The sequence below is a fragment of the Varroa jacobsoni genome, unplaced genomic scaffold (genome assembly GCF_002532875.2).
Source record: "Varroa jacobsoni isolate VJ856 unplaced genomic scaffold, vjacob_1.0 contig01134, whole genome shotgun sequence".
In the NCBI taxonomy this organism is placed as follows: domain Eukaryota; kingdom Metazoa; phylum Arthropoda; class Arachnida; order Mesostigmata; family Varroidae; genus Varroa; species Varroa jacobsoni.
The window spans coordinates 1-27,792 of record NW_019214587.1 but is presented as its reverse complement, the minus strand read 5'-3'; the positions used below and the strand labels follow the sequence as shown (position 1 = coordinate 27,792).

Genomic DNA, 27,792 nt, shown 5'->3' with positions numbered 1-27,792 from the left:
AAGTGTTTACTTATTCGTTGTAACTTATTTTCCATTGATAACTTTAGTGTCATTCCGAAGCTTGTTTCCGAAGATAGCGGTCTTTCATCCTTCTATCTTTTCTGTTTCCGCCATTCAGCCCTCCGTTCGATAACTCTGATTACCCTCGAGTCCGCTGACCTCGTTTGTCTGACCAAGCGTTGCGAGGTGGACGCATAATGTCGCAAAGCCCTACTAACTGCAGCACGGGTGGCGGAAGCATCACTATGACATTTCATGGACGAACGACTGCACAAGTCTGAAATGCCGAATCGATCCGGCCGCTCCAAATTCTGGGACCTCAGGTGGGTTCAATAGAGGTTCGAGCCTCCAGGTTCAGAGTACACAGTTCTATTTCCCGTTACGGTAGTCACGATTTGGTGCAATCCCGCGCTTCTAGGGTAACTAACATAACATAACACCTTATTTAATGCATTATATTAAAGAAATATAATTTTGCTACCGTATTTACTACATATATATTTAGTGAAACTGTTCAGCAATGCCACCAGGCAAAACTTGATCAGGCAAATGTACGTTATGTATGACAGATCGTAGGCCGCACATTATGAAACACGCGTTCCTGATCGGCATGAATGTTAAATATGGAACATTCCAAAGTTAGAGATAAGATAGTCAAGCACAATACTATTTTCTTTTTCTCTCTTGGAAATTAGTCCAACTTAGCACAGTTCACAGTTGTAGAACTTGTCAGCTTTCATAATTCTTTTCTCTCTGGTTTTGTCACAATATTCCGACGTCCAGTCGCGCTAGTCGTCGGCGAACATGGCCGTCCCGGTTATGCTTAGTCGTGAAGATAGCAAGTAATCTGAACAATCAGTATATATTTCTTTTTGGTAGATTATCTTTACTTAAAGTCTGTAGTATTATATGCTTGAAGCAAAACATCAAGCACTCGCCTACCACTGAGTTATCTTAAGATGTATCTTGCAAGACTTATTTTGGATTCTCAAAACAAAACAAAGCCCGGCATCGCTACCATATAAGCAACTATTGACTTCGATAATAATTCCATATTTTTCCTTAATTAATTTTTATTATATCGGTTATTAAGTTCTGCCCGTTCGTTCACCATAATCCTCAAGCGGTAATGTAGCATTCTCTAACTTGACACAGCTTTTGCCCGCCATACTTATATCTACGATAATTCGAGGTCTTTGGCTGACACTACTGTCTACGTTACTTCCTGATAGCCCTAAGACGTTATGTTTGTGGAAAACCACAGACCTCTCCTCAGAATTTGTTGGTTTTGCGACTCGATTTCAGTCTAGCCTAATTAGCATGTATAACGCAATAAAAATGACGTCTTTTACACATGGTTGTACATTGACATTAATTAGGATGTCCCATTTACGAATCGTTTCTTCCACTTATCCAGCTTTTTCTGTATGAACGCCTGAATATTGATTGCTGACCTAATCGTAACGTGTTTGTCGGCACATACGTACAATAACAGGTACTTTTGTGTTCTTCTCTATGCAAACTCCAGCGCGACGTGCCAGACAGACAACACCGCTATATGATTAAACGTAACTGTTCTCCTTCGCTGTATCGCCAAGGTGATCGCCGACCTTATGCATGCATTGTCATATACTTGGTACGTTTTTATGTTGAAGGTAGGGGAGAAACGGGTCGAAGGGTAGGGTGAACAAGAGGCGGCGGTAGGATAACAATGATTGCGAACGCTAGCGGCGTCCTACGTGTTGTCTCCTATGGAGACAAGCTTCCCTTACTATTTTCTCTACGTCCATAATCTTTGCTTCTCGACCTTCCTAGGCTATTCTTCCTCGGCTCTTTTGCTATTTCCCTCACATCGTGGTCTAGTCCAGTCGTACTGCACGCCCGGTTCCTTCTTCAATCTTAGCCAAGATACGCTACAGCTAGTGGGTGTTACAAGAGAAACGTCTCGAGGTACCTCGTACTCGTCCAATTGCGGAAGTAGCAGTAGTGGTATCGCCATGCTGCGTCTGCCTAATCCCATATAAAGAACATGGCAACTTACGCAAGCGACAATCATCTCCATTTGTACCGCTCCACTTCGATTAGGTTGGTCTATAGTGGCTGATTTTTCGGCTTAAATCCTAGTCTCGGCCTTAGTCTACCACAGGCCTTGGTTATCCCTAGAAAAAAAACTACAGACCAGCGACTGATAGAAAAAAGTCGGGAGACATTTTAGTCCTGCCAAGTAATTCGTTTCACATCGCTTAACGACCTTGGCGAGGCAGTATGTCCCCCATCTATTATTTCATATCCGCATTATCTCACGTAGATATTTGAAGTGTGTTTAAACAAGCGCTCGAAGAAAACTGAAGGGCTGTCTTTGATTGTTTGATTTGATAGTTGATCGATAAATAGTCTCAGAATAAATTATTCGTTAGATACAGACAAATTAAGAAGGGTTACAATAGCATACAAATTGGAAATTAATGTAACGAATAGAATCGATGTTTCTGCTAAATAAAAGCGAAGTAAAACGAAATTATTCAACTGGTTGTTCAGGGAGACTCTTTCGGGCTTTCTATGCATTTGAATGGTATGTTTTGGGTAACTGGTAGAGTTGACCGACAGCTTTTTTTTTCGTAATCCTAAAATTCGGCTCAACGCAAGCTTGTGACCAACGTCAACGAAAGTTATTTTGCGATTATTCTGCATGTTATCTTATTTTAATGCATGACAAAAGACTCTTTATAAAAACCCCATTTGATATGGTTGTTGTATCTGCGAAATGTGTCTTTTCGAATGTTAATGAAATGTAAAATCTTAACGGATCGGAATAGTCTATAGAACGAGTTATGGCCTGCCTTACACCATAGACAGATTGTTACCCTTGGATCACACTGACTCTGCGCTCGTTCAATAGAATTAACATGTTTCCTCATAAAATCGCCATGATTTGGAGCAAAATACGATACTTTTTTAAAGTTTAACACAAAATTATATATTTTCAATTATAGAACGGTTAAAAATAATATCAACGGTTTCATTGTTAGCTCTGGATCTTTCTTTAGGTATGCGCATTTATCGTTAGGTTGCTCAAAATGAATTTATGAAATTGTTTATGAGTGCATAAGGCTATAGCCTTTTAAACAGAAGTGGTCATGTCGCCGGCAGCACAACGGGTGGGCACATTATTTACCGCTCGCTCAAGTAGTCAAGAACATTGTCGTTGTGAAAAGGACCATGCGACTTCAACTTATAGATTTAAGGCGTTCGTTGAATCCCGTCTGAAAAAAACATCCTTTATATTCGAAATAAAATTGTAAATATAAGCCGAGATAATCCCAGTTACCGACCATTATCATTAACGGTTGTTTTGCCGTTACTTTATACCTCCCGAACTTACGTAAATCTATAATAAATCTATATAAAAATAATCGATAACAAAAGGTGGTTTCGATGCTAAATAAGTCACAATATAATCTGGCTTTCCATGGCTTATTAGGACCAGTAACCTTTGTGGTCAATTATTATTTTTTGAAGTAAGCGAACTCTGAATGCGTGAGCTACCGAACGGTAGTGATTGGCTTTGACGCTTTTTTTTAAAATTGGCGTAATTTGTAAAAAATTAACGTTAAATCAGGAGAAACTTCTCCCTATAGGACCCGGCCACTATCATGCAGAGTAACTTGATAAGAAAGTATGGAAAGTTTCAATAAAATACAGAAGGGTGGAAGTACAGTCTCCATGGCAACAAACACAAAATCGACAGGTGTCTCAGCTTTAGCCGAATCATTAGGGACTAGATAATTATCGTCTAACTATAAAGGTGCGACTGCTAACATCTATTCGTCGGTTTGCGTAGGGAAGGGACTGCTTCAGCGGGAAATCGTTACCGCAAAGGGACATTTTTTTTTGGAATTCTGCGCCGCTAGAAGGCTTTCTGTAAGAGAAGTCAGCTGTAATTATTCCAGCTTACGGCGCGCGACAGAATATGTTGAAACGATTCGAAACACGGTAAATGATACCGTGTGGTATTTTGAAATAATTCTAATTGTCGATTGCAATTGTAGCTGCTCTGAAAATCATTTCAGCCCTGGCAGAAAACTACCCCGAAAGTGGCTTTTGTAGATCGGGTTTTACCACAAGCGCGGTAACCATTAGTCGTTACGTTAACCTAGTACTAGTACGCAATAAATATAGTCATATTTTCAGAAAACCACTAGTTAAGCAATAATATAATCTGAGATTCTTCCGTTGTTTTTTTTTTTTTTTTTCTATATTTACCTAATAAAATTGCTACAACACTCAACTTCCAGTAAAATAGAGGATGTAGAAGCCATGATCTAATTGTTTTCGTTCGCGCTGAGTGGCAAAAGCGAAAACGCTTAACCTGTATGATGAATAAATTCGAATGGGACTAATTAAAAAGTGCCGAAGAACCAAATGTAGTCCGGCATCCAGATGCAGAAACTGGATCGGTTTCGAAATTCAATTTGTCGTTGATGAATTTCAATCGTGAAAGGAGGCATAGAGAGAAATTCAAATTCACAGGCTTTACACGCTTGAGAAAAAGATGGCCCAATAAATTGGTAGGAAGCGCCCGATATAAATGCAGCTAGTAGAAATAATGGGCGAAAAGGAAAACGAAATAAAGGTCGGCAGAAGAAAAGTCGAGAGTTTGCCTCGTGCGCTGAGTCTCCTAACAAAGAGCTGGTTTGCCGTCGTACCGGTGAAAAATACTCGACATGTTATAGGTATAAGAAAAGAAGAAAGGTGGCGAGTTTTAAAAACAAGCGGAATGAGTGTTTAGGTGTTGGAAGGGAGACAGGACAGCAGAGAAAACGAAATAGGATTCGGTCACAAACTGTGTGAAAGGGTCAAGGCAATGATATTTTGTCTACAGTATGTTGTGGTTGCATATCTACGTGGAGCACATGCTGATGTGGGCAGTAACGAATATGTGCAGCCAATGGCTACTTCAACAGGAAAACAGTCTCAGGCTCTTATTGATCAGAAGGGTATAATGCGAAGAACTATTATTTGAATCATGCAGTCACGACGTAAGTCGGCAAGTATTATTGTGTGAAACGTCACTTATAGGTTTCAGTTGGCTTTTGCTAAGGTTAAAACGATGTTTTTTCTGCTAATTAATTTTTCTGCTGGACTTCTGTTAGATTAGACGAATCCGAAAATTCGTATTCGTTTTTGCTTGTCTGTTTTTGCCATTTATTGGGAAGAAAAGCGGATGCATAAGCCTAGCGTGGTGGAATGAAGCACGTACGTTATTGCTAATAGGGAAGCAATCTATTATCCTATTTGAAGCGTAACTGTTAGAGAGGGGCAAAACAATGGTTAGGCATAGATGAAGACACAACCGTACGTAGTATAATAAGACGTCAAATACATCAGCTGATATACTTTATAGCAAAATTTTACTGTATTAGCTTGGAGTGTCCTCACATGTGCTACTCATAATATATCTTGTAAACTGCTTTCCAGCACTCCCCGGGCGATAAGTTCTGTAGATTCTGACTGCCATAGACCTTCGAGCAGCACGCCTTAAATCCAGATTCTACTCTTTATAAACACGCTTGAATAAAACTATACGACAGGCGAATTGCGGAACCTATCTGTTTCAATTCTTCTCTAAAACGTCTCGGCGGTGTCAGTATGTGTTACGAATTAAAATGACGTTTCAGTCAAAACATCGAAAAACTGACCAGACGTATTTTGAAACAAATGAACGACGCGCAAACGCCTCGTGCCATAATAATTAATTGTGCTAATAAAGTGCAGCCTGCAAACAATCAGGTACCTGTACTAAGAATAAGCCTTACTTTAGATATATCCATCAACGGCTACGTTGCACTTGCGACGCACAAAAACTGCGACAATTTGTTACCTCAAAATACTAAAAGTCTTGAACGAACGTCTTGAGCGAAAAAGACAATGAAGCGACAGAAGATTTTATTATTACTCAATCTTCAAACGTTGGATGCCGTGATCTACTTGAAGCGAGCGCGGTAGTTTGTCTGCAAGAAGGAGCCATCGAAAACTGGCTTTGTTAGGAAGACCAGGGGTGAGCGAGACTGAACATTATGCATGTTGTCGGTTTTGTAGATCGTAGAAACTCCGGCTCTGAAAAAGGGTAAAAAGGTGTGAATTGACCACTTGGAAATCAAAGCCCACCGGATAAAGATATCGGTTTTCCCTACACTGCTACATAGCCATATTCCTTGAACTATTAGTAGCTCCACCGCTGCCACTGCTGGCGCCATTGTTACTATTTCCGAAAGAAAGACAGCACGTAAGTCGTACCGAAATATAAATGTCAACATTTCATAGGCCTGGAAAGACTCGCGAGTAGGCTAACGTAGAAGACATTGGATTGCACACAAATTGATGTGTGTTTTTTGGCCATTTTTATACATCTGTTAGGAGGCTGTACTTAGCATTAAAGCCCAAGTACTTTTTGAAGTGGTAAAGTTGCAGTGAGGCCTTCCTAATCGTCCCGCTCCGTACATAGAGTGATCTGCTTACCACAATGCATATCATGGAGATGTATAAACAGAAACTACATACAATTGATTAACCGTTAGAAATAGCACAGTTTCATCATGACCAGAAACGGAAAATAGAACGGTACCCGTCGCTAGACAGGAGGTCCATAGACTAAAATAACATTCGTTCGGTCAATATTTGATTGAACTTTAGTAGGGGGGGGGGGGGGGGGGCATTATTACATTAGCTAATGTTTTATATGTATATGATCAGACTACAGATAAAGTTCAACAAAACAGAAGATATTTTAACTTAAGTTTTATAGTTTTTCTCAAAATCTAGCTCCTCAAAAATTGAAAACTATAAACGAACACTTTATTAGGTAAGGGGCTCTTATAGTCGAAATGAGATATCTTCTTCGTTATACCTGCACTTGCATATAGCTAAACGGTGTGCTTTTTGGGCGAGTCTGCACATTCAATCGCTAGTCTTTTTGTACTAAAATGAATCCCTACCTCGCCACAAATTACAAACATTAAATGGCAATATTGACGCCGCAATGTTTCACTCCTAGCAGAGAAGATCGTAGATGAAGTTGAATCAATTAGCGCCATTGTAGCAATTTCTATTGTCGTGGTATTCGTACGAGCTATATAATACCGATAATATCTCTATAGTAGAAGAAATAATAAATATAGAAGCTAAGATCTGTCGAAGTATATCGAGTTGTCTATTCTGAAGCGACAATATCTGGACGCAAACTTTCACTGATAGAGTGAACGACCTCTAATGACGAAGCGTTTTGAAACACACTGTGCCGTGCAGCCTTTTAACAGACAAGGCCAAGAGAATGTGCTACTGTATGCCGCACGTCGGCCCCCGGTGTGCGAGAACTTCTGGCAGCTAAGGTTCTGCGGATCCATGAGGCATGAGAGCCATTGAGACACTTTTCGACAGAGAAAGGCTATAGTCAGACCTTGCCTCTTTTTCCTTATTTTTTTTTCGTTACTTCAAGGCAGGCCTTTTCCATGGCACTGTCGAATGGCTACGAAAACGTTTAGCGTCTATGAAAGAGGCGTCAGTCGTCGCAGCAGCGAACGTCGCTGAGTTTCTTACTGCTCACTCAAAATACTCACCCTCGTTCCTTTTCATCTGCTTTTGCCCACTCTCGCTAAATATAAACGTGCTATAACCGTACTGATAGAAGCGGGTGATGTACGTTAGCCGCAGCGGCCTAGATGAACGAAAAGAATGATCAGCTCCCAACGAAAACTCATATCGCCTGACCTTGAGCTTCGTAGAGGAATGTTATATTTCGATCAATATTCAAACCTCTGAATTAATAGGAAAAAGTAGGATTTCATATTAAATAAAGCAACTGAAATGGTTTTTTGTCAGAAGTAAACGTACATTAGAATGCTGCAGATAAAGGGGTGGCAGACATCGTCCAATACGGAATACTTAGTACTTGTAATGTCTACTCCAACTAAAAACATTGGTTAAATATTACCCTTCTTCCAATCGTGGGTCTGATTTAGTTGCCTGGATCGGTTTAGCCAAAAGTTTACTTCGTTCAATAACGGATTTCTCTCGTATCATGGGTATATATCATCATGGGGCTCAGATAGCAATACCTAAAAACTATTTCAAAAGTACGAGTCAACTGAATGAATCTGGCCGCCTTCAGTAGTACTCATTGCCAAAAGCTAACAATCTATGAAAATTACTCGGATTTGGATAGTTACGCTACATAAAATAGGCTCACCGAATATCAAATGCGTTTCGTTTTTTAGCAGATTAAATTGAAAAGTATGTATTTTTTAATTTTTCATTCTCTGATACGCTGGCAGAGAAACACAGCAGGAATTAGAAATAACAACACAAATGACAAAATAATCGTGGAACACCGTATTTATACGAAACCCAAAATGCCCCAGTAAAATACTGACTACTATTCAGCTCTTGTTCATTTTGTCGTGACGCTCAGGTTAAGAGACTTTCCAGTTCTCAGGTTGATGCAATGGAAGGTATACACTCCGCTCCTGTGTATGCTGCATAAATTCTCAAAGGACACCTTCGAACTGCATTCCACCTCTGTCACTCGTCCAACTACTCCGACTTGGCAGAGAGCGACACACAAATGCACACTTATTATCAAGGTGGTCATTTTTTTCTACATTCGCCAAGTATCGTGCGTGTGACCTGTGTACATCTCAGAAATTCTGTGAATGCCCCTATCTTTCCACTCATCGTTATTGCGGCATATACGCGCTGCCGGGAGTTGCAGGAGCTTATGAAAAATTTGACGGGCAAATTATCGGCACTTCTGCCGCGGTGTACACGAGTTGCATTACATGTGATATTTTCAACAAGCAGGGATTCCTTCCCCCAAACCCATTATTCGCGCGCTTAGTTATAAGCTTTAGGCTTCGCAGTACTAAACCCAGCAGAAGTGATGATCGCAACAGCAGTCATTGTATCAACAAGGGCCTTTTGAGTGTCTGCTTTGTTGGGAGGGGGACGGGGGACTCAAAACGAGACAATGATGCGTTTGTGTAGCGTCTGTCGTAAGCTTCTGGTGCATTGTGCATATAACACATGACGCCCCGTCTATCCGTCGAGTTGTTTTAAGGGTGGTATGCGTATGACGAGCCCCAGAGCAAACAACTGACTGCTTGCCATGCACTTATTTTATTTCTGAAATAAGAACTGGAAAACATTGGCGAACTTCAAGCTTTGCTGATATTCTTGGTATGCGTAAGTTAGACGGGGGATAGGGAGAAGGAACATGTCGTAAACATACCTGGAGTAGGAAATGGAAACTTGTCTCACATCTAGGTGGTTGAGAGCTCCAAAAAAAAGCTGACATTTTTCAGTTTCCATGAAATTCGGGCATGTAATTCTGTTAGATAACAGACTTTTAAGCCGTTTAAAGTGCGGGAACTTCAGACATTCAGAACATTGTACTCCTCATCATCGATCAAAAGACTACTACAGAATTTGAAGGTGATGTTATATATGTAGACTTTTCACGGCAGCTGTCACTATATCGTGATGTCAGCTCAGCGATACCATTCAAGCCGTCGCTACCAGAAACACTAACAAGGACTAACACCAACAGACTGCATCATAGTGTAACAGTGTAAACTTCTAGACGTCGTTAATAACAATAATAGTTAATCCTGCAGTCTCACAATAAAAACATAATGGTAGATTATGTTGTTGTTAAAATGTGAAAAGATTATTATGTATTTTAATATTTTACTAAGAAATAATTTACTAGAAAGTGAATTACGCTTTTAGTATCCTCATTATATATTATACTATTATATAATGTATATACACTATTATATAATATGAGCATTGACACGTAAACATTCAAGGTCCTGCACAGTTTGCACAACAAAACCTCATAAAATGAGGCTAGGTTTAGCAACATAGGATACTTGTACACAAACATATAGCGTTAATTTTTATGCCTGGTGGATTCATAATGGACAGGGTGAAATATTAAATAATAAATTTGTGTGCAGAATTATATCACCTATGCGTTCTCTCAGTACTGATTTTGTCGTTAAGGTTGCACGAGCTGTCCGTACAACCAAAGATTAACGTTGAAAGGCGCTTCTTCATAAGCCTGGTTAATACAGTATCGTGTCATGAAAAGTAGAGTCAGAAGAAGAATAACCTCAAAGACACGTCAACGTTGTCGATAAAGTCGCAAACCTCCTGAAAATAATTAGAAACATAGAAATTATGCATGAAACCGGAAAAATGATCAGTTACAATATTTCGATAAACCACGGACCTACACAGGTCAGTACAAATATCAGACGGCGCAATTACCTATTCATTCAAACTGATGCCACTCCGGGCCCGTTGGGAAAGCGTGTCAGGATAGGTGTATGTCACGTTTGTTCCTACATTGTATTTAGAACGAAACTTTAATACCTTGCACCCATGCAATTAGCCATTTGTTGTTTGTTTGTTTGATGTTTATAGTAGAAAACAGAAACCCTTAAGTGGGTTCCCGTGCTGCTCTTTAGATCTCGACCAAACACGACGCTAACGCACAAACTCACAGCGGATAACCAATTCAGATAATACAAGTGAGATGCGTCAGACAAACTTATAGCCTGTTCTAATTAACCATATCTGAAAGCTTTGCATTGCTGTTATCAAAACTCAACTACAAAAGTAAAAAAGAAACCATCGTAGTTTATATGCATGTCAGCGTTCTACACGGTACAGCTTCTCGGTACCCCAGCTAGAAAAACATCATGGTATTCAATAATTAGCTAACTGTGGCCACTGCCTCATAGGATAAACACTTCATATAATTAGACCAATATACGTTATTTATTAGGCAAATGAGTCCAAGTTGTCTAGGACCTCTTAACTGACGGCATCTCGTCTTGCAGTGCTTAGTCTCCTAATCAAAAACTCATTGTTCTTTCACTCCAACGCGGTATGCTACTTCTCAACAGGCGCACCATGCCATTTTTCTTGCGCTGTCAAGCTTTGTAACAACGAAGGTGAGCGATTTTAGGCTCCAGGCCACTTCAAATAGCAGCATTAACACATTACGATGTGTAGCCGTTACCTGTAGAAATGTAAGTGGTCGTAAATGCACTGCAGGGGTATCACCGTAACTGGGATGAACTGCTGTGAGCAAACAAAACACTTGACAATTGGATACGTTTTTTATGGCAAAGGCAAATTGAGCTGCACATGGAAAATGTGTATGTATACTTCATGTAATCCTATGGACTATCAAATTCCACTTCGAGCCAAAGCAACGTTGGTTCGCATATAGAACCAGCGAACGTGATCTTAATTAATTTATCTGTAGAAGCTAAGAAGACTTTCCGTTCCAGGTACTAACGTTTGATCCCAACGATCAACCCTCACCAAGATATTATTGATGAATAGAGCTGAATATAAATGGGATAAACTCTCTGAAGACTATACTAATTTTTTAGATTAAGTAAATGCTAGCTCATTATCGCAGTGTATAGTAGTTTGCTAGTATAGTAATTTGAATGTCAATTTTTCACGCGAACGCGTATTTTTTTTCTAATTGCTATCTTTTCGAGCCTGTCTATTCGTTGCGGTAATGGATTAAAAGATAAAGCAATACTCAAAACATCATGGATCTTGAAAGTGCACTCACTTACTAGCTTACAACATGGATAATATAAATTTCGACGGGACCATGGCTGCTTGCAGATCCGCTGATATGAATGGATAGCTTGCTTTGCTTTGTGACGCTTAGCGTGAAGGCGATCCAATCCTGCTAATGTTTGAAGAGAGCTAGGAAATCCTCGATGCGACAGTATGTACAAGCTGATTTTTTTAATTCTTATGCGTCGTTGTAGGCCTTGAGTTCCTGTTCTTTTCTCTTATTACGTTCTTCTCCATGGCCTCAAACCGTTCATAGGACAACTTTACCGCCGCTATCAGGCACAACGGGTATCTAATGGGTTTCCAGCCAAACGTTGAAGCTCAGTGACCTCGAATCGCTGTACAAAGGACTGCTATCACAACATCGCGAGCGAAAGGCTGATGACGAAGGAAACGGAAATGCAGATTGAGGAAATGCATACAGCAGTATTGAAAGGAACAGTACCATTACCACGGAAGAAGTCTACCGACCGAACCAGTTGTCGTTTTCTCAATGAACTATCTTTTTCGAATGGAAACTTCGTCTCAATACTGAAAAGTGTGCCGACACCGAGCGCGACGGGCACGCAAATGCGGTATAAGAGAAGAACGATAGAGAGAGAGAGAGAGATGGAGGTGTCAATAGAGTGCACCGTTGCAGGGACGATTTTCAAACAGTTATACAAAGAATGCGCGTGGTGGTGGTGAACGTGATCTATGGTGATTCGATGGGCGGACGGGGGTCGGTAAGTCGTTCCTGCTTCCGGTTCTCTTTGGCAAGGCCAGAGCCCTTTGCCCCAGGAGACAGCCGAGATAAGATTGGAATAAGTAAATAAGTCGAGTTTTTCCGAGAAGTGGGGCTACAGAAAGGCGGATAAAACGACATACGTTGTTTATAGTAACAAAAGGTACACATGGTAGGTAGGATAGCAAAGCGTGTGCGAATATTCAAAATTAAACATTATTTGACGGGCTACGTCACATGTTGAGGGCATGGCTTACGGCAACGACCGCCTGACCCTTTAAAACTAACTTTTTTGTGATAAAAGACACTAGAAGAAGGGACGTTTCAAGACGGGATGTCAATTCTCTAAAAGGTAATAGAGTTTGAAAGGACAAACGTTTTTCCAATGAGTTCTTTTCTGCCGCTAAATGTCAAAATGTACGGCATGAAGGATAGGCGAATAAGTAATTGCATAATGTATATTGCTTTATTAAATAGAGAAAATTCATAGGTGCCTAATACCCGTCGTATGTGGGTAAATAAAATTAAGCAGTAGTACTATATTAAACTAATTGTAAAATTAATCAAGCTTGATTTGTTTTGCTCTTGAAGTGAAATTATTCAAAAGCTTCCCGTTTTGATCGGAAGCTTTTGTTAGTGTCTGCGTCAAGCTAAAACCTCACTCTTTCCCTTCTAAATCATCCAAAACGCCAATAAGATTAGACACAAGACGAAAAGAAGTCGCTTATGGTATGTTTTGTTGCAGCCATTTTCCCCAAAGATTTTTGCAACCAGATCTGCAAAACGTCAAAGAAGGGCTTAGTTTGTGAACAGCACTCATTTAAAAACAGTGAAATACGAACTTGAGAGATATGACAATAGAGCCAATCGGACATCATGCTCATTAGGGTTATGGAAAAATCCGGAATTTTGTGCCACGTAGGAACGCACAATTGCATCAGTGGATTAGCCTTATGTTCTACCTATCTGAACTTGATAATAATAACTTCAAAAACGTCTCTGCAAATATGCGTAATCCTCATGTACTTTCGTCGGTATCAGGCAGCTCATCGGTTACTTCTGATACCGCATATGATATTACCGTAAAATCACTACTTTCTAAATTTGAGCAGTACACTCAAGTCCATCGAAAAGAAAATATGCTACAATACGCCATTATGCTGGAGATTTAGTTAATTTATTTAAAAGAAGCGGGATACTAGCTTAGATAGTTGAGGATTCGAACAAACTTCCACAACTATCTTTATGAACCTATTCCAAGTTGGATATGAAGAACAGTAAGCGTCCAATAATATTTGGCGCTTTCAAAGGTGTCTTTGTGAAAATATTCTCTTCCTTTTTGTTCAGTGAGAATTATATATATATATATATGGTGACTTCCGCTTCAATGAGTAAATGACAACGAGACATAGGAGTGTGTCCCATAAGACGTCAACGTTTAGTTAAAATCCCAGCGGCGACTGAAATTGAAATCCAGAAAATTTGATACGTTCTATATTACGTGAATTATTTTGTGTCCCTTATTTCAGAATAAGTGTCACTATCAAAACATATACTTAGAAAAACAACAAAGGAAATGCGTAACTCTTTTTAATTAAGCTTTGATATATGCTCCAGAGGGTTTCGTAACTTTACGATCACCCTAGATAGATCATTATAATATAACACATTAGCTTCATCAGAGACCGCTATGGAGCAAGCCAAAAATTTCGTTCGGACTTTTTTACTTTAATCTTGAGAGAACTTTTCCATTAAAAATATAGCAATCAATCTAATCTAAGTTATGTGAACTTACGAGGTCCGCACGTGCTGTCAATGTTCGACTTGTATTCCGCCGTTGTGAAATGTCTCCTCCGTACGAGACCTACCACAGCGGGTACCGTGTTTGTTCGCTTCAGTTAGAGAGAGACACGTATTAGTTTAGGCTTGAATTCGAGCATAAACATACTTCATTCCCTGCAAGAAACCGGCCATTTGAAGTAATGCCTAAAAGCTTAAGTAGCAAACAAACGACATGAAAACGTTTTAGATAACGTCGAGTTTTAAATAGTTACACAATTATTTTCTAGACCGAATAACTAGAATGAGACTGCGTATGATTAGACCACGTTACTACAACAGGATCTATATATAGTACATCAGAACGAACATGGTCATCTCATTCTTTATTCCCGCTTCTAAATAATTCTTTCACTTTAAGAAAAATGCCATTTTTTTCTGTCCTGAATGGTAGGTTAATCCAGTTACGTTAAGAATTTTTGATGTTTTGTTTTATTGTAAAAATCATCTTTTGCAAATGTCCACGATGCCGGACTGCCTTCATCTACCACTTGATTCCGAACACGAAGTAACTCGTAATGGTATAAACATTCATGACTTTACAGAATCGAAGATTTTCCTAGGTCTTCGCCATGAATGGCGCTAAGACTCTAATCGACTGCGTCGATCATGCTAGCCTAAATTCTCATAATATCGTTAGCCGTACGAGACCTATCATAGAATCCTTCCGGAGCATTGCTTGATGCCAACGCAAAACATCTACACCCAACGTGCCCATGTACGCTGTTACATAATAAGCGGTTGGATATATAGGCAGTCAGTTCGGCGGTAACTTAACTGATCTGACATTTCCATAAAGTGTATTTCAGCCAACTTAAAGCGCTAATAACAATAAGCACGTCTACTTTTGAGAATTCCGAACTGGCCAAAATTTGGCTTCCTTAGCCGTCCTCTAGCCGTCTGTATATTTATTTAATTTCGCTTCTCACAACTAAGCTATATTCAATTTATATACAATCGTTTTATTTAATACGACTGCATCCATCTACGGTTGTGAGATATTAAGCCGAATAAACCGCGCAAAACCTTACAAAGAGCTTCGCACTAATTCAGTATAACAATGCCGTACCTTAGCCGGCTATGCACAAATGTACTAAAACCAAAATTCATTGAAATTAATTTAGAGACACGTGCCCACAAGCACACATAGCTCTTCGATATCGGGTACTGCGAAACATAAATGTGCATCAGGTAGTGGGCTAGATATATTTACTGCGCACGCGCAAAAAACGGACTAGAGCACACAACCGACATATATTATACGCTATTCGAACGTAACCGCCTACCTTAAATAAAAGCCATTCTCGCTGGTCGGGTTTCTGTACTTAGGTTTCGACCATATTATACTGAGATGCATCATAATGATAATCGACCATAGTATGGGGTAGTAAAATCTAGCGTCATCTATTGTGATACTTCTTACGCTTGCGATTCGCGTTACTTTAACGAAGCAGAAGGAAATACGCTCGTCGCAATTTATATTCGAAACTTGTCGAAGGTGACGACAAAGGAAAGCGAGAAGGACTGCGAAGCAATAAACATGGGCGTATTACTATCTGTAAACAAACCACACTAACGAGCAATACTAAAATAGACACCTGCCAGACCGAAAGCGGGCGAATCGAGCTGGAGTAAGCTTCGACGGCTTTTTGTCGAAAAACGGCATGATTTATTGAGTGCCGATTTCAGTCCTTATACTTATTTCGGCCCGCCAAGTTTCAAATATGTTGTGTCATCCATCCGCCTATTTATTTGTTCCGAATAACCCGAGGATCAACCTATTTTCTACTATAGAGCCGCATTATTTAGATGGATGACCATAATGGTACTTTGCTAAATTTATGGGATTCATATTGTGCTGGTATTCACTGTTGAAGTAACTATCTCAGATCTATCTTCCGTGGAATACTCGTCGTCAAGGGCTAAAATATAACATACGAAGAAGGTATCCCGCACGTAGTAGATTGCAATAAATAAGAGAAACAAACGGCAGTGGAAGACGTGTGACTTTTTTTTCAACTAGTAAACACAAAGAGGATTTGCCCTGAGATCACAAGCTATTGACTACAACAGGTTTAAAATGTGCGTTACATGCTAACTTTCAAATGTCACAGGAACAACTTTACCTACGATGCCCCTCTTACTGACGTTTGTCGACGTCAGTAGAATGTATCGATTAAACTGAAACGTATTAATGAGAACGTTCCTATTGGACCATTGACGCTTCGTTGGCTACAATTATACATGTTTGGTATAGACGACACGATGGCATAACGGCGCCGTCTCTACGATGACAGTGTGCCACAATAAACTACACAACTGCGTCCAATCGTTTAAACATTTTTCACACAGCGCCGCTATAAAGCGAACGACGCTGAATCGAGGCTAGACGAGAAACAACGCGTACCACATAGTTCTATTTCGTATCAGCAGTACTAACGCTAATCGTTCCGGCGAAGGCGACGATGCAGTCGAAGGCGATCACGACAAAGTAGCGTAACGTAATGGAGCGTTTTTGCTACATCACAAGCAATCGCATTGTCTTTGACTAGCCCAGACATCGTTTTATCGGGATAGTCATCCAGTGGCGGGCAGCCGACCAAACCAGCGACCCAGTTCAGCGTGCTAGCGCAAGCGACGATGTGAATGAATATTGCAAAAAAAAGCAAGACTTCCGTGATGCTTCTTGTTCCGATACACGGGGCCTAATTGCGAAGCTACCTTCGTGTGCAAATAATTGAAAGACCAACGATATTTCGTTCCCTAGTCGGCGAGCGGATAACGACGTCACAGCGACTATCGCCGCCGATGCCGCTACGGTCAATGAAAAGCGATAAAAGAGGGTAAACGTACGGCCTTCGCACAACTATAACATCAGTGGTCCTAACAATGGCTGCAGCAACACGGGTGGCTGAAGGATCGAGAGAAGGTGAGAAGAAAGGGTGGGAAGAAAGACCAGGTTAGGACGACAAAGCACCGCGACCAGCACTCTTGCGCATATAAGGCAGCAGGGCGCGGGAATTGCTTCGTTGGCAAACAAAAAGGAACTACGTAGCGTATCTTCGAAATGAGAGAGCAGAAACAATGTACTAGACCTTACACAGTCAATGCTGCTGCCACACGGCGGCAGTCCATTCTCATTCATGTCTGCTGGTGCTATTCGAGTCGCGGCTGCTCCTGTTTTGTTAAGTGGAGAACTATCTCGTCCGCCCCACCGTCGCCGGTGGATTGTGGCGGGCACTGGCGACAGTGTCGGCCTCCAAGCGGACCCTACTGGAAGAAAATGCCTGAAAGAGGTTTGTGTTGGTACAATATGTACGAACGCTTGACGTAACCGTCAAATGGCCTGCTCTCACTTTTATCGAAACCGTTCCTGCCCTTGATGCAGCTGTATGATGCAGTTTAAAGTCATCACTCGTTAGCTGTTCCCGTCTCGGCTTCGGAGGCCGGTCGAAAAGAAATGGGTCAAAAAAACGAGGCAAGGAAGAATATAACTATAGAACGATTGTAAGAGTTCCAATTCGACTAATCTCATTATGAGGCGTTCTCATAACTTGAAGAGAACGGATGTCAAGTCCAAGCATTGTCATATAGAATTAAGCGCGAATGACCAGCCATTCGCACAGTGCGTAATCTGTGCGCAAAGGAACGTGGTTTGATTTGGTGTATTTGATTTGGAACTTTTATTTAAATTCTAAAAATATGAATCGATCAATCGTAACAAACGTTCGGATGGTTATTTTGTGTCAGTCAATCATCGAACACATGGCCAGGAGTGCTCGAGCTTCTGTTCCAGTAAGGAGCGATGTCAACTTGAAGGGAACGACCATTTAGTGAAGGCGAGTAGTTTTCAAGAGGCCAGAGGAATAGTACGTGTAACAGGTATAAGCGATTCAAATCTTTACAATATCAAAATGTCGATTTGTTGTTCCCTTTTGTTTTACTAGGTAAACCGCCAGCCTTATAAGACGATCTATTATAGTTATAATCTCCAATGTATTCTGGAATTTTTTTTTCTTTTGCCTAAGCTGATATATGTTGCTTAGATATAGTCCGTATAACTCATCTCCTTCAGACCCGTGGGATCCACACGGCGCCGACGTTGAAGGATTTCCTTCGCAGCCAATAGTGATTCTTAAAAAACATTTTCTCACGATCAGCATCGCTTATATTGATGCAAGATAGGATTTCGCCTCGTGTCGTTTTTTTCCACATTCTCCTTGTTACGATAGGATTTAATAGCTCTATTCTAGTACTAATTTACCTTTAGAACATTTTAATGAATTGTTCTTCAGCATATTTATGCTTAAGAACAAATTGCGCTTGTAGAGTCTAAGGCTGACACGTCCAATGTAAAGATGTAGCTGTAAATAATGTATTATAAAAAGTCCATGTGTTTTGCCTAGCGTTAGGGCATTCTTATTTCGCCAAACTACCTTTTTTTTGTTGAAATAAACAAAGATGATAAATATCAACTACCTATATTATATGCGACTAAATGAAGACAGTTTTGCTGAGTGAGCCACCTTAAACAGCGGCATTTAATAGATAATAATAATAATAATAAACGCTATTTGCATAGCAGGCTGCAATGCTTTCTTGTCAATTAAACATGTCGCATGTAGACACACACTGATATTCCGTTTTTCTTCTTAAAAATCAGCTCGCGATTTCTAACATCGATTGTGTTTAAAGCTAACTTACATGCAGTCATATAGGACAATCTTTTGAGGAGTTGAAAAATACACAGTATAAAGAAAAGGTTCTCTAAATCGATCCGCCGGTCCTTAAGCGGGCTACCGTAACATAGACAGGTTAAATGAAATGTTAGTCATTTATTTTACTGCAACCCAAGATATTAAAATAATTACTTGATTAATTCGTTTCTTTTAGGTGCGGTTGGCTTTCGGTCTGTTTGAGAAGAAATTGCTTCCGAATAGATAACAACTGGACTGCATCTTCATAACTCAAGCAATACAATGTAAAAAATATACACCTGGCTCAAGTTGATCCTAGTGAAATTTATCAATCCGAATAGCGGCGAACTTTAAACTAACATTACTCTCAATAAGGTTGATGGTCTTAATAAGTTTGCAGGTATTTATTTCCAAGGTTCTTTCAAGGCAACAATGTTTCCTGTAAAGCGCCTCATACTTAGAGCAGGTTGAAACGAATTAGATACAATATCTCTGTATCCACACAACTTTTTGACGAAGCAAGGCTACTTGCAATTTCTGTTAAAACAAACAGAAAGTACAGCTGCACACTTTTAGGTATACTTCCCTGATTACCAATGTCAAAGTTTTCCTACACGAAGAATATAGTTGACATATCGGCAATTAGATTTTGTATGGTTACGCAAAAAGGCCACGGAGGTACGTAGGGTCGATAAAATATAGCTTGCCGTGCTGACTACTAGACATCCAGCAATTATAGAGGCAACATGGAAATACGTTATATTCGGCGCATGACGCCGAAACAGGTTCAGTCGAGGCATTTCTTTAAAGCATGCCCACGGAGCACAGACTACGAGGTCGTTCCATCCGTTGGAAAAGCGTTGGGCAACAAGTTGGAATTCATGTAGAATCACCGTTTTCGGTACGGAACGATGACTCGATTCGTCTGTGACATAAAACACTTTGAAAAGGTCACCACAGTGATCATCATTTATGCGCTGCACATGGAGGCGTGGAAGTTCACATGCGTCATCTTATCACTATTTCATTATTCGGTGCAATGATATGCTTTTCATGAAATTTTATCTTACTATAGATTGCACAGGCAAAATGAGCGTGCACTATTAAAGCGGTGTATTTACATCCCTGCACGTTGCACGTGTACCTTATACTAGAAAGACGTCCGGTAGCTTAGGTTAAACTAGCTGATATTTGCATTTTACCCCCGAAAGTAAAATAGTCAACGTGGATCAACATTCGCTATGAATGATATTGTCAGTGGCGTTGTCCCGAACATGTTTCCAGTGTACGTAGTACGTCGAGTACTATTACCAGGCTAAATAAGCAGAAGTTCGCACTCGCATATTTGTTCGGTTATTCCCTTCGTTCCACGCTGTCCAGAATATCCACACACAGATGAACTCTTATCTCAGCCTTCCTTTAATACCGATCATGATAAGCTAGCTGTCAGATAGCAAATGCTTATATGACACAGTGCCCCAGCGACACCCGCCCCGAAGCCTTTCCCCACCTCCCGCGATCGTGCCAGCCCCAATTACAATAATAATCAGTGTAACAATGTCTGCACGGCATGAAATAACAATACAGTTGAGAGATAGTTGAACTGCGCCCTTGTCGTACGGAACAATGTAACGTCAAGTGCATTGTAGACAGCACCCCCACAATTAGGTGAGCACAAGGTAAATGACAGAAGGCTATGGGAGCAGACGTTCGTGCGCTGTGGGAACGAACGCCTATTAACGTAGGCAGCATCTATACGACGGTAGTCTATCTAGAATACTAGAACGACGACATTGTGGTCAGTGACGAATAGCAGCCAGTAGAGCTCGGTCCACAATGTTTACATGTTGGTCGACTACATACAAATATACACACAGCCCTGACGCAGAAAGGATTCGATGAAGGCAGACAGGCATGCATAAAAGGAAAATTTGGGTAGCACAATTTCGCAGTTCGGTTACGTAAAGCTAGATTAGGATAGAGCAAGTCTCTGTGATAGTTTAGTAGGTAACGTATTTGCCTAATAACTCCTGGGACACGTTGTGATCTAGGTTCGAACCTAGAAACCTAGATGTTTCTGTCTGAGCTAATGTGGTTCACACAAAAACTTGCGCATAACAACAGTGCGTGAATCAAGGAATACAGGTTCAAAAAGCTGGAATGCGTCAAAACAATCGTTGTTCCACTCCTCGACCACACAATTTAGCAAAAGATGCCTTATCGTGCTATAACGTTTTAATTCCCATTGTTCAGGTCGAAAACGGATTTAAGTTGTATGTGATAGCAGCTGACTTTGAAGGCATACACCATCTAATGTGTCTCGTGGTTCAACCAAGCTATTCAAAGCAACATGCTGAATCCTAGATGAAATCGGTGGGTCGATTTGCCCTTTTCTATACTAATCTTCGTAGAAATTTTAAGTGCTTTAACGGGTCCCAACTTTGGACCACGGATGCATTGCATAGAAAACCGGAATTCCTACTAAGCACTAAGATCTCAAATACAACCCGCGCCATATAGTTTTCGTGGCTACAGCTCTAATAGTTCATATCATAAATATACTTTCTATTATCTTGGCTATGGTTTTATTGCAGACAGTATTAGCTGGCACCCATTTTAGTGAGGCGCTAGAATTCACAATCGGTGACGACGAGGCCGTTGCATGAACTGCGGATGGCTTGGCCTTAGGCTTCCGCCTCGGTGCCTGTGATGACGGTGATCGGTGTGATGACTACTGAGAAATAAATGCAAACGTCTACTGGGAATGTATGCACCCATCTGTGGCAACTTCTCCCGATTTCCATAACTGCCGCCTCTGAGGTTCACCGTGAGGGGTCATTTGCATGCATAGGAGACCTGGCGCCTGCCCTAGTAACTGAAAGGTGGATGGACAAACGGCGCCCGGGCTTTGTTCTCCAGTTAGGCAGCTTGACGTATTTTCTTAGCTACCCCCTCGAAAAATGATTGAGACAAAGGCTACATTAGTTGAAGGGCCTTTAACTACAAAGGTTCAGCTCGTCCTCATTCGTTCTGTTGCTGCTAATCGAAACGCAGGATCTTTATAGGGTGGGACAATAGGGGCAATATAGTTAGAGCCGCAACACTCACCAATGAAGTTATAAATTTAAAAATAGCTTTTCTTCGGATGATACCTCCTAGCTTTTCATTTTGTTATGTAGCGCCTAGTAACATGAATACTTTTGTTTAGATCTCCGAACAATACGAAAAATAAATAAAAGAAACTTCTTTCCCTAAGCTTGTCCTAGCTCCGTGTCACCAATCGTATTGAGCTAAAACCTGATCGAGTTAATTAGATAAAGGTAGAAGCATCTGTAATTGGACACACATTTGGAACAACTTTCATTACAAACACCTAATGAGATACATAATGCTAGCCTATAAAGGTGCTAGATAAAGTCAATCTAGACGCCTGAGAGTGGTAGACGAAAATTAAGTCAAATCTACGTACATATATAAGATAAGAATCAACGTATGTCCTGATATTGACTAAGCCTGAGTCCCATATGATATTACATAATTAGCGTACAAAAGTAATCATCAGTAAAAAAAAAAAACATGGATTATAAATCTAGTTTTTCCGTCCTAATTCAGCTCGACTTCTCACACTATCGATGCCACGAAACCGCCTGCCGCTATAAAATAGTTCTCTTTATGTTTTTTTGCAACAATAAAAAATACGTATCGTAAAATTGTAGGGTTTGGGGTGTTGGCCCGCTTTTCCTCTCACCAAGTTTTCCCTTCCAACCTCCAATGTTTGCGTATCTAAATTTAACTCAGATCTTATGTTATCTCTGGCTAAATATCCTTTATATATTCTTAAGGGGATCCAAGAGCTATTATTTTTAAGTGGCGGTCTTGATGAGATACGCGCCTTATTACAGGCAACGTACCTACTGCTTGTGCAGGAAGAGCGTTTTTATGGAATTAGATGGATAAGCGAGAACGCAAAATGCATAACCTTATACATTTATAAATGTGGGCGTTTGCGTCTAGCCGTCTACATACGAACATGTCAGACCGAAAATTTAAAAAAAAAAAGACCAAGAGCCGAATCACATCACCGCAGCTTACGTTGCATATATATATATATATATAGAGAGAGAAACATAGATATCGCAATCTAAGGTCTCTATGATTTTTCGTAGCTTTCAAGATTGTTCCGGCCCTTTTCCACAGAAAAGTTACTTGTAAATGATTCACTAGATCTTATCGATATTGTCGCAATGTTACAGTCCAGTCTTGTCCAACCTAGATTCTTGCTTCTGTCGAATGACATATGTGTAATATTCCATATATATATATATATATATACACTTTGTTAGTATTATTTACCGAGCGAAAAAGGTCAATGACATTAACTATAAGTAACGGTATTATTACATTTATTAGAATAAGCATCCATAGTTATAAAAATTGGACGTTCGATTTTTGGAGCTCGTATGTGCAACCAACATTTTACTGAGAGTATGTCTATATATTATACCTAAGACAAAAAACACAATACATCTATAATCCTTTTTATTCAGTTGTAATATTATTTTGTCTAATGGCGGCCTGCAACCGTGTGCGTGTCCGCCATTTTGTATTGGCTAAGAACCTCATGATCGCATTACAATGACCCGACATTCAATAATCGTACGTTTTCATACCGCAGTAGCTAGAGCGCTTCTCAATCGCACGCGGCGTGCAGCTGTTTTTGAATTGATGCGCATCTAAATACGCTAACGAAATCTATTATTAAGTTGTTCTTCGAATTGGTCCGGAAAAGTTAAACGAGACAACAGGCATGGACTGTATCGCCTGATGTTTGCAACGAATTCAAGTAATTCCACGATGAGGACGCTCTGTACATTCTGAACAAGCCACAGGTTCGTGGCTTGGCATATTCATCGATGCGGCACGCGTCTGTATGTATTCCACAAGCTACATCCTCCTCCGCCATGTCTCAGCATGTAGCTTTTCACGGAAAGCATCAGCAGAATTAAGATCCTGAGGAACATCTACATTATACAGATACGACTTCGTTCATTATATAACTATAAAATAAAATTTCTATCCCACTGCCCTTTCAGTGCTCAATTGGGCAGTCTTTAGCTACACTTATTGTACTAACGTTTGTAACAAATAAATTTTTATTTAATTTATTCCTCCGCTTATGAAAGCTGCTGTTTATTATATGTGGTTGCTCTTGGCACCTCTTGCTATTCGTAATTATGATCACTAGTGATTGACATTGATTAAATCATAAGCGAACATAATTATCGACACCTTCGAGCATTTAAAATGTGCCTTAGTTCGTCGTTGGCCTAGGCTAGTCGACGTAATAGGGTTAGAGCTTTGACTATCCTGAGGGATTCGAATTTATTCAGGAGATCTTTATGCAGATTACGAGGCAGATCCACACTCCTCGTTGGCCTATCGATAAAGCTTCTCCCCAAAGCCAGGCCTCGGAAGTCACTCTACTCGTGCTTAACGTGAGCAACAGAAGTTTTTCAAAGCGTACTGATAACGACTACTGGTATTCATCGGCGTCCAATCTCAGCCCCTTCGAAGAGATAACGTGGCGGACCCGCCGAAAAGTTCAGCTGTTTGCTGTAGCCGTACGAGCGTACTAAACATGTATGGTTATTTAGATATTGAGTACTGCGGATCAGTTAAGTTAAACGAACACAACTTATTGTTTAAAACTGTTATATAACCGTTTGACTAAAGTTATTTCGAACGGAGAATATATAAACAAACTACGGAAGCTCGAAACGAATCATCCTGGACTTTCATCACTTATTGCAATCATCACTTATTGTAACAATCCTAACGAAATAATTTCTATGTAACGTATTATTATTGTATTCTAATAAACATCATAATTGCATTATAGTTAACGATCGACTGCTGGATATATATTGCTCACGTTTGTGATTTTTTTTTTATCTTTTACCGAAAAAAAGGTCAGGCCTCTGGCTTTTGATCTCTTGAGAACTGTGGAGGAGGTCAGAATCACGTAGCGCAGCTATTAGCATTCCAGTGTTGCTTAAATTATACCTTTCCTTCCTTATTTTGCCCCGGCTTGCGAGAAGAATCAAAAATAGCATATTTCTTTTTCTATTGCAAACTTGAATTAGTGGGCCTCCGCTGAGTTTCGGTCAGGCGGGATTGCCAGTATTTGTGCAACGGTGCGGGGGAACGATGAGAATGTTTAGATCGACCGAAACAGCCGAAATCAAAAGGAGTGGGAGTCGACTTGCTAACCACGACCAGAGATTAGGATAGCACTGGCAGCGCTGTCCGCCCGCCCTGGCCAAAGAGCGTGTGCTGGCTGGCTGACTGACTTTTCTAGTCCCTTCGCTTTGAGTATGTTGTTCCGCACGCTATCTGGAACAGCGAAGAGAAACCAAAAGGAACGTCTCATCTGTCTTCAGCTGTTTTTGGATGCAAACCGAGTACTCAGCTGGAGTAATTTATTGTGACAGGAAAGACACGCCGTAATGATATGACTCTGCATCGAGCGGCAAAGCATAAGGGAAGTTATCCCTCCCTTGATTATATCCCTGTTTCTTCATCTGTGTTTTCGGGGATGTGGAACTTGAAAACCGAGGAGTCATACATATCCGTGAGAGAGGGATACAAAACGGTGTCTGGGGTGAAATTGACTCGTTTGCACGAAGCGTCTCTATTTTTTATACGATGCGCTGACGAAGCTATAGAGCGAACTTACGTATATGATATACCGTTCACACATTGCGCCAATGTGCAATTATAGCTATGGGCTGAGAGAGTTAGTACAACAGAGGTTTCCATTGATTTTCTGGCCTTTGACCTAGCTTGTGCTCTCAGCTAGATTTTAGAAATGAATGTAAAGTTACTCGGCTTGCTCCGTTTATGATCGTACGCGGTGCTGTTCGATTTGGGAAGGACTGTCAATAAGTGTTCCTCGATTCAGCAATAACACACACGTTCAGTGGCATACACGTGAATCGCGGTGTTGCTAAGTGCTTAATCTGCAAATAGCGATGCTTTTAAAATTGTAATTCATTGAATATTAGTTAATTGACCGCTGCGTGCAGCATGAAACCATAGGGCATTACACATACATGCACATGTGCCATGGACGTATTTATAATATACAGTCGGATGAGCGAAATTGGTTCTTTACGTCGCGTTTGTCGAACAAATAGAAATTATAACGGTCGTTCGTTTCCAGATATTACGTATGGACAATCGAAATTTGTTTACAGTATACGCTTGAAGCGAAGAGGCTGTTATCGGAAAAAACCAAGCCCGAACATCGACACAGAGGAGCACCTGCCTGTCTAGTGCCAATGGTCGCATACGCTTTTCATTTTTTTGCGTGTTTTCTATTTTCTGGCCCAATCTGTTGAATGAGTCGGCTTAGATTTGGAATTCCACTGTATTCCGTTCCTACCTTTCTGGACGCATTTCCTGAACACAAATATCCGGCCGTCCTCCACCTTGTCCCTGCAACCCCTTAGAAAGAACAAATAGAACGGCGCCAGCGAGCTGGTTAAGGCAGCAGATAAACGTGACCGTACGCACTGTTTTTTACTGTTTTTTTATGCACGCCGAAAGGCATCTAGGTTACCGTATTTGAGCTCATTCGCATATTCAGCTTAACTCACCGGCATTATTACCATTCCGAGAGTAGAATCGTGCGCGAATGGCGCCGGATGTATGAATGAAGGAAAATCATACCCTCCAAGAAACCAAAAGGCCAAACAAACCCGCAGTCTCCATGAAAGCTACTAAGGAAAGATATAATCTCCACTTGGGCAACTATATCCTTCAAGCATGCGTAGATACGCTCGTAAGGACATGCATCAACGCTGCCACATTTATAGAGGCATCTAGAATTGCTTCCTGTGCACGCGTACCTCTTGATAAATGCTCGTAAATATGGAATTACGATTAAACCTTTAACTTCCTTATAGGTAATACTAAGCACATGTATTCAACGAAACACTCTGTGATTTGTTAGGAGAGGTATGATATATACGCAACTGCGGCGCAGGCGCGCTGTGTCGGAAGTGTACGTGCACGAGAACATTTGTACACGTTTACGATGCCACGAATGTAAGTTTCATACAAAAATATAACTACTAATCTCTTTGTCGAGAACGAATTTGTTGAAAATGATCCGCACAGTTTCCTGCTTAAAGGGCAATATCGACTCGATATCAATTTTTGCAGTTGTGGTTTATTGAGCGTATCAAGTAAATTACTAAATCTCTAGAGAACGGAAACTTTTGTGTGTTTTTCAAGGAAAACAGAAATTAATTTCCCACATATTGCCCATTCCTCTGGACAAGATAGTAAATGTCAATATCTCTGATAACATTTATAGTGTAGCAAAACGCTGGCTATCTAAATAGCAGAATTTCTTCAACGATCGCGTGCATTTTTACGTGCGTATTTTCAGTTGAAAGCGGAGCAAAGATGACTAGTTAGGTTAACAGACGCAATTAAGATGCTAAAGTTATTGCTGTTAAGTGTTTGTAACATTGCTGACAGCATGATAACAACTAGAAAATGATGGAACTCAAAAATAGCATGGCAGAGCTTGCAGCAAACATAAATAATAATGTCCAAATCAACCGTCTCAACCACTTCCACTTACTATGAAAGAGCTGGAACTTGAGAGGTGCTTTACCAAAAAATCGGCTTATACATACTTAACAACGGATTTAGCGGGCCACACGTTATTAAGATGCAAGAGCTAATTTGTCACTAGAACGACTCGTTACTAGCGACAATAGACGGACACGAAACCGCTTGCTCCATCTAATAGGAAAAAGGAAAGAATTAACCCACACAAAAAGAGCATATACCTAT

At 40.5% G+C, this 27,792-nt stretch overlaps 1 protein-coding gene and 2 long non-coding RNA genes across 16 annotated transcripts; 2 read left to right on the top strand and 1 right to left on the bottom strand.

Moving 5' to 3' along the window:
- Nucleotides 1–5,829: 5,829 nt before the first annotated feature.
- LOC111271859 (uncharacterized) lies at nucleotides 5,830–16,957 on the bottom strand. 3 transcript variants are annotated; one of them, XR_002687178.2, is made up of 4 exons: nucleotides 16,635–16,957; nucleotides 14,184–14,381; nucleotides 10,025–10,209; nucleotides 5,830–6,117 (listed from the first exon to the last, which is right to left on the bottom strand). It is a non-coding gene; the product is annotated as an uncharacterized LOC111271859 (long non-coding RNA). The 3 variants fall into 3 exon arrangements; XR_002687176.2 differs by lacking the exon at nucleotides 5,830–6,117 and having other exon boundaries at nucleotides 9,505–10,209; XR_002687177.2 differs by lacking the exon at nucleotides 5,830–6,117 and having other exon boundaries at nucleotides 9,505–10,209; nucleotides 16,668–16,957.
- LOC147751931 (uncharacterized) lies at nucleotides 11,002–12,935 on the top strand. The gene is made up of 2 exons (XR_015315492.1): nucleotides 11,002–11,222; nucleotides 11,710–12,935. It is a non-coding gene; the product is annotated as an uncharacterized LOC147751931 (long non-coding RNA).
- A 309-nt stretch (nucleotides 16,958–17,266) lies between the features above and the next one.
- Nucleotides 17,267–24,106, top strand: LOC111271858 (uncharacterized). 12 transcript variants are annotated; one of them, XR_015315495.1, is made up of 5 exons: nucleotides 17,267–17,523; nucleotides 17,978–18,096; nucleotides 19,121–19,208; nucleotides 21,178–21,297; nucleotides 21,519–24,106. XR_015315495.1 is itself a non-coding variant. In XM_086973074.1 (4 exons), exons 1-3 carry the CDS (start codon nucleotides 17,295–17,297, stop codon nucleotides 19,169–19,171), a joined length of 399 nt encoding a protein of 132 aa, XP_086829200.1. In that variant the 5' UTR covers nucleotides 17,267–17,294; the 3' UTR covers nucleotides 19,172–19,208; nucleotides 21,519–24,106. The 12 variants fall into 12 exon arrangements, 4 of the variants coding, with proteins under 4 accessions (XP_086829200.1, XP_086829201.1, XP_086829202.1 ...); XR_015315500.1 differs by lacking the exon at nucleotides 21,178–21,297 and having other exon boundaries at nucleotides 17,978–18,066; XR_015315493.1 differs by lacking the exon at nucleotides 21,178–21,297 and having other exon boundaries at nucleotides 19,121–19,324.
- Nucleotides 24,107–27,792: the final 3,686 nt, after the last annotated feature.

Excerpts from the sequence above, each read along its gene's own strand:
- LOC111271858 (XM_086973074.1), top strand. The coding sequence starts at position 17,295 with ATGAGAGAGCAGAAACAATGTACTAGACCTTACACAGTCAATGCTGCT. Across the intron at positions 17,524-17,977 it reads GAAGAAAATGCCTGAAAGAG|TCAATCATCGAACACATGGC; the intron begins GTTTGTGTTGGT and ends ATTTTGTGTCAG. Across the intron at positions 18,097-19,120 it reads TTCAAGAGGCCAGAGGAATA|GTGCGGTTGGCTTTCGGTCT; the intron begins GTACGTGTAACA and ends CGTTTCTTTTAG.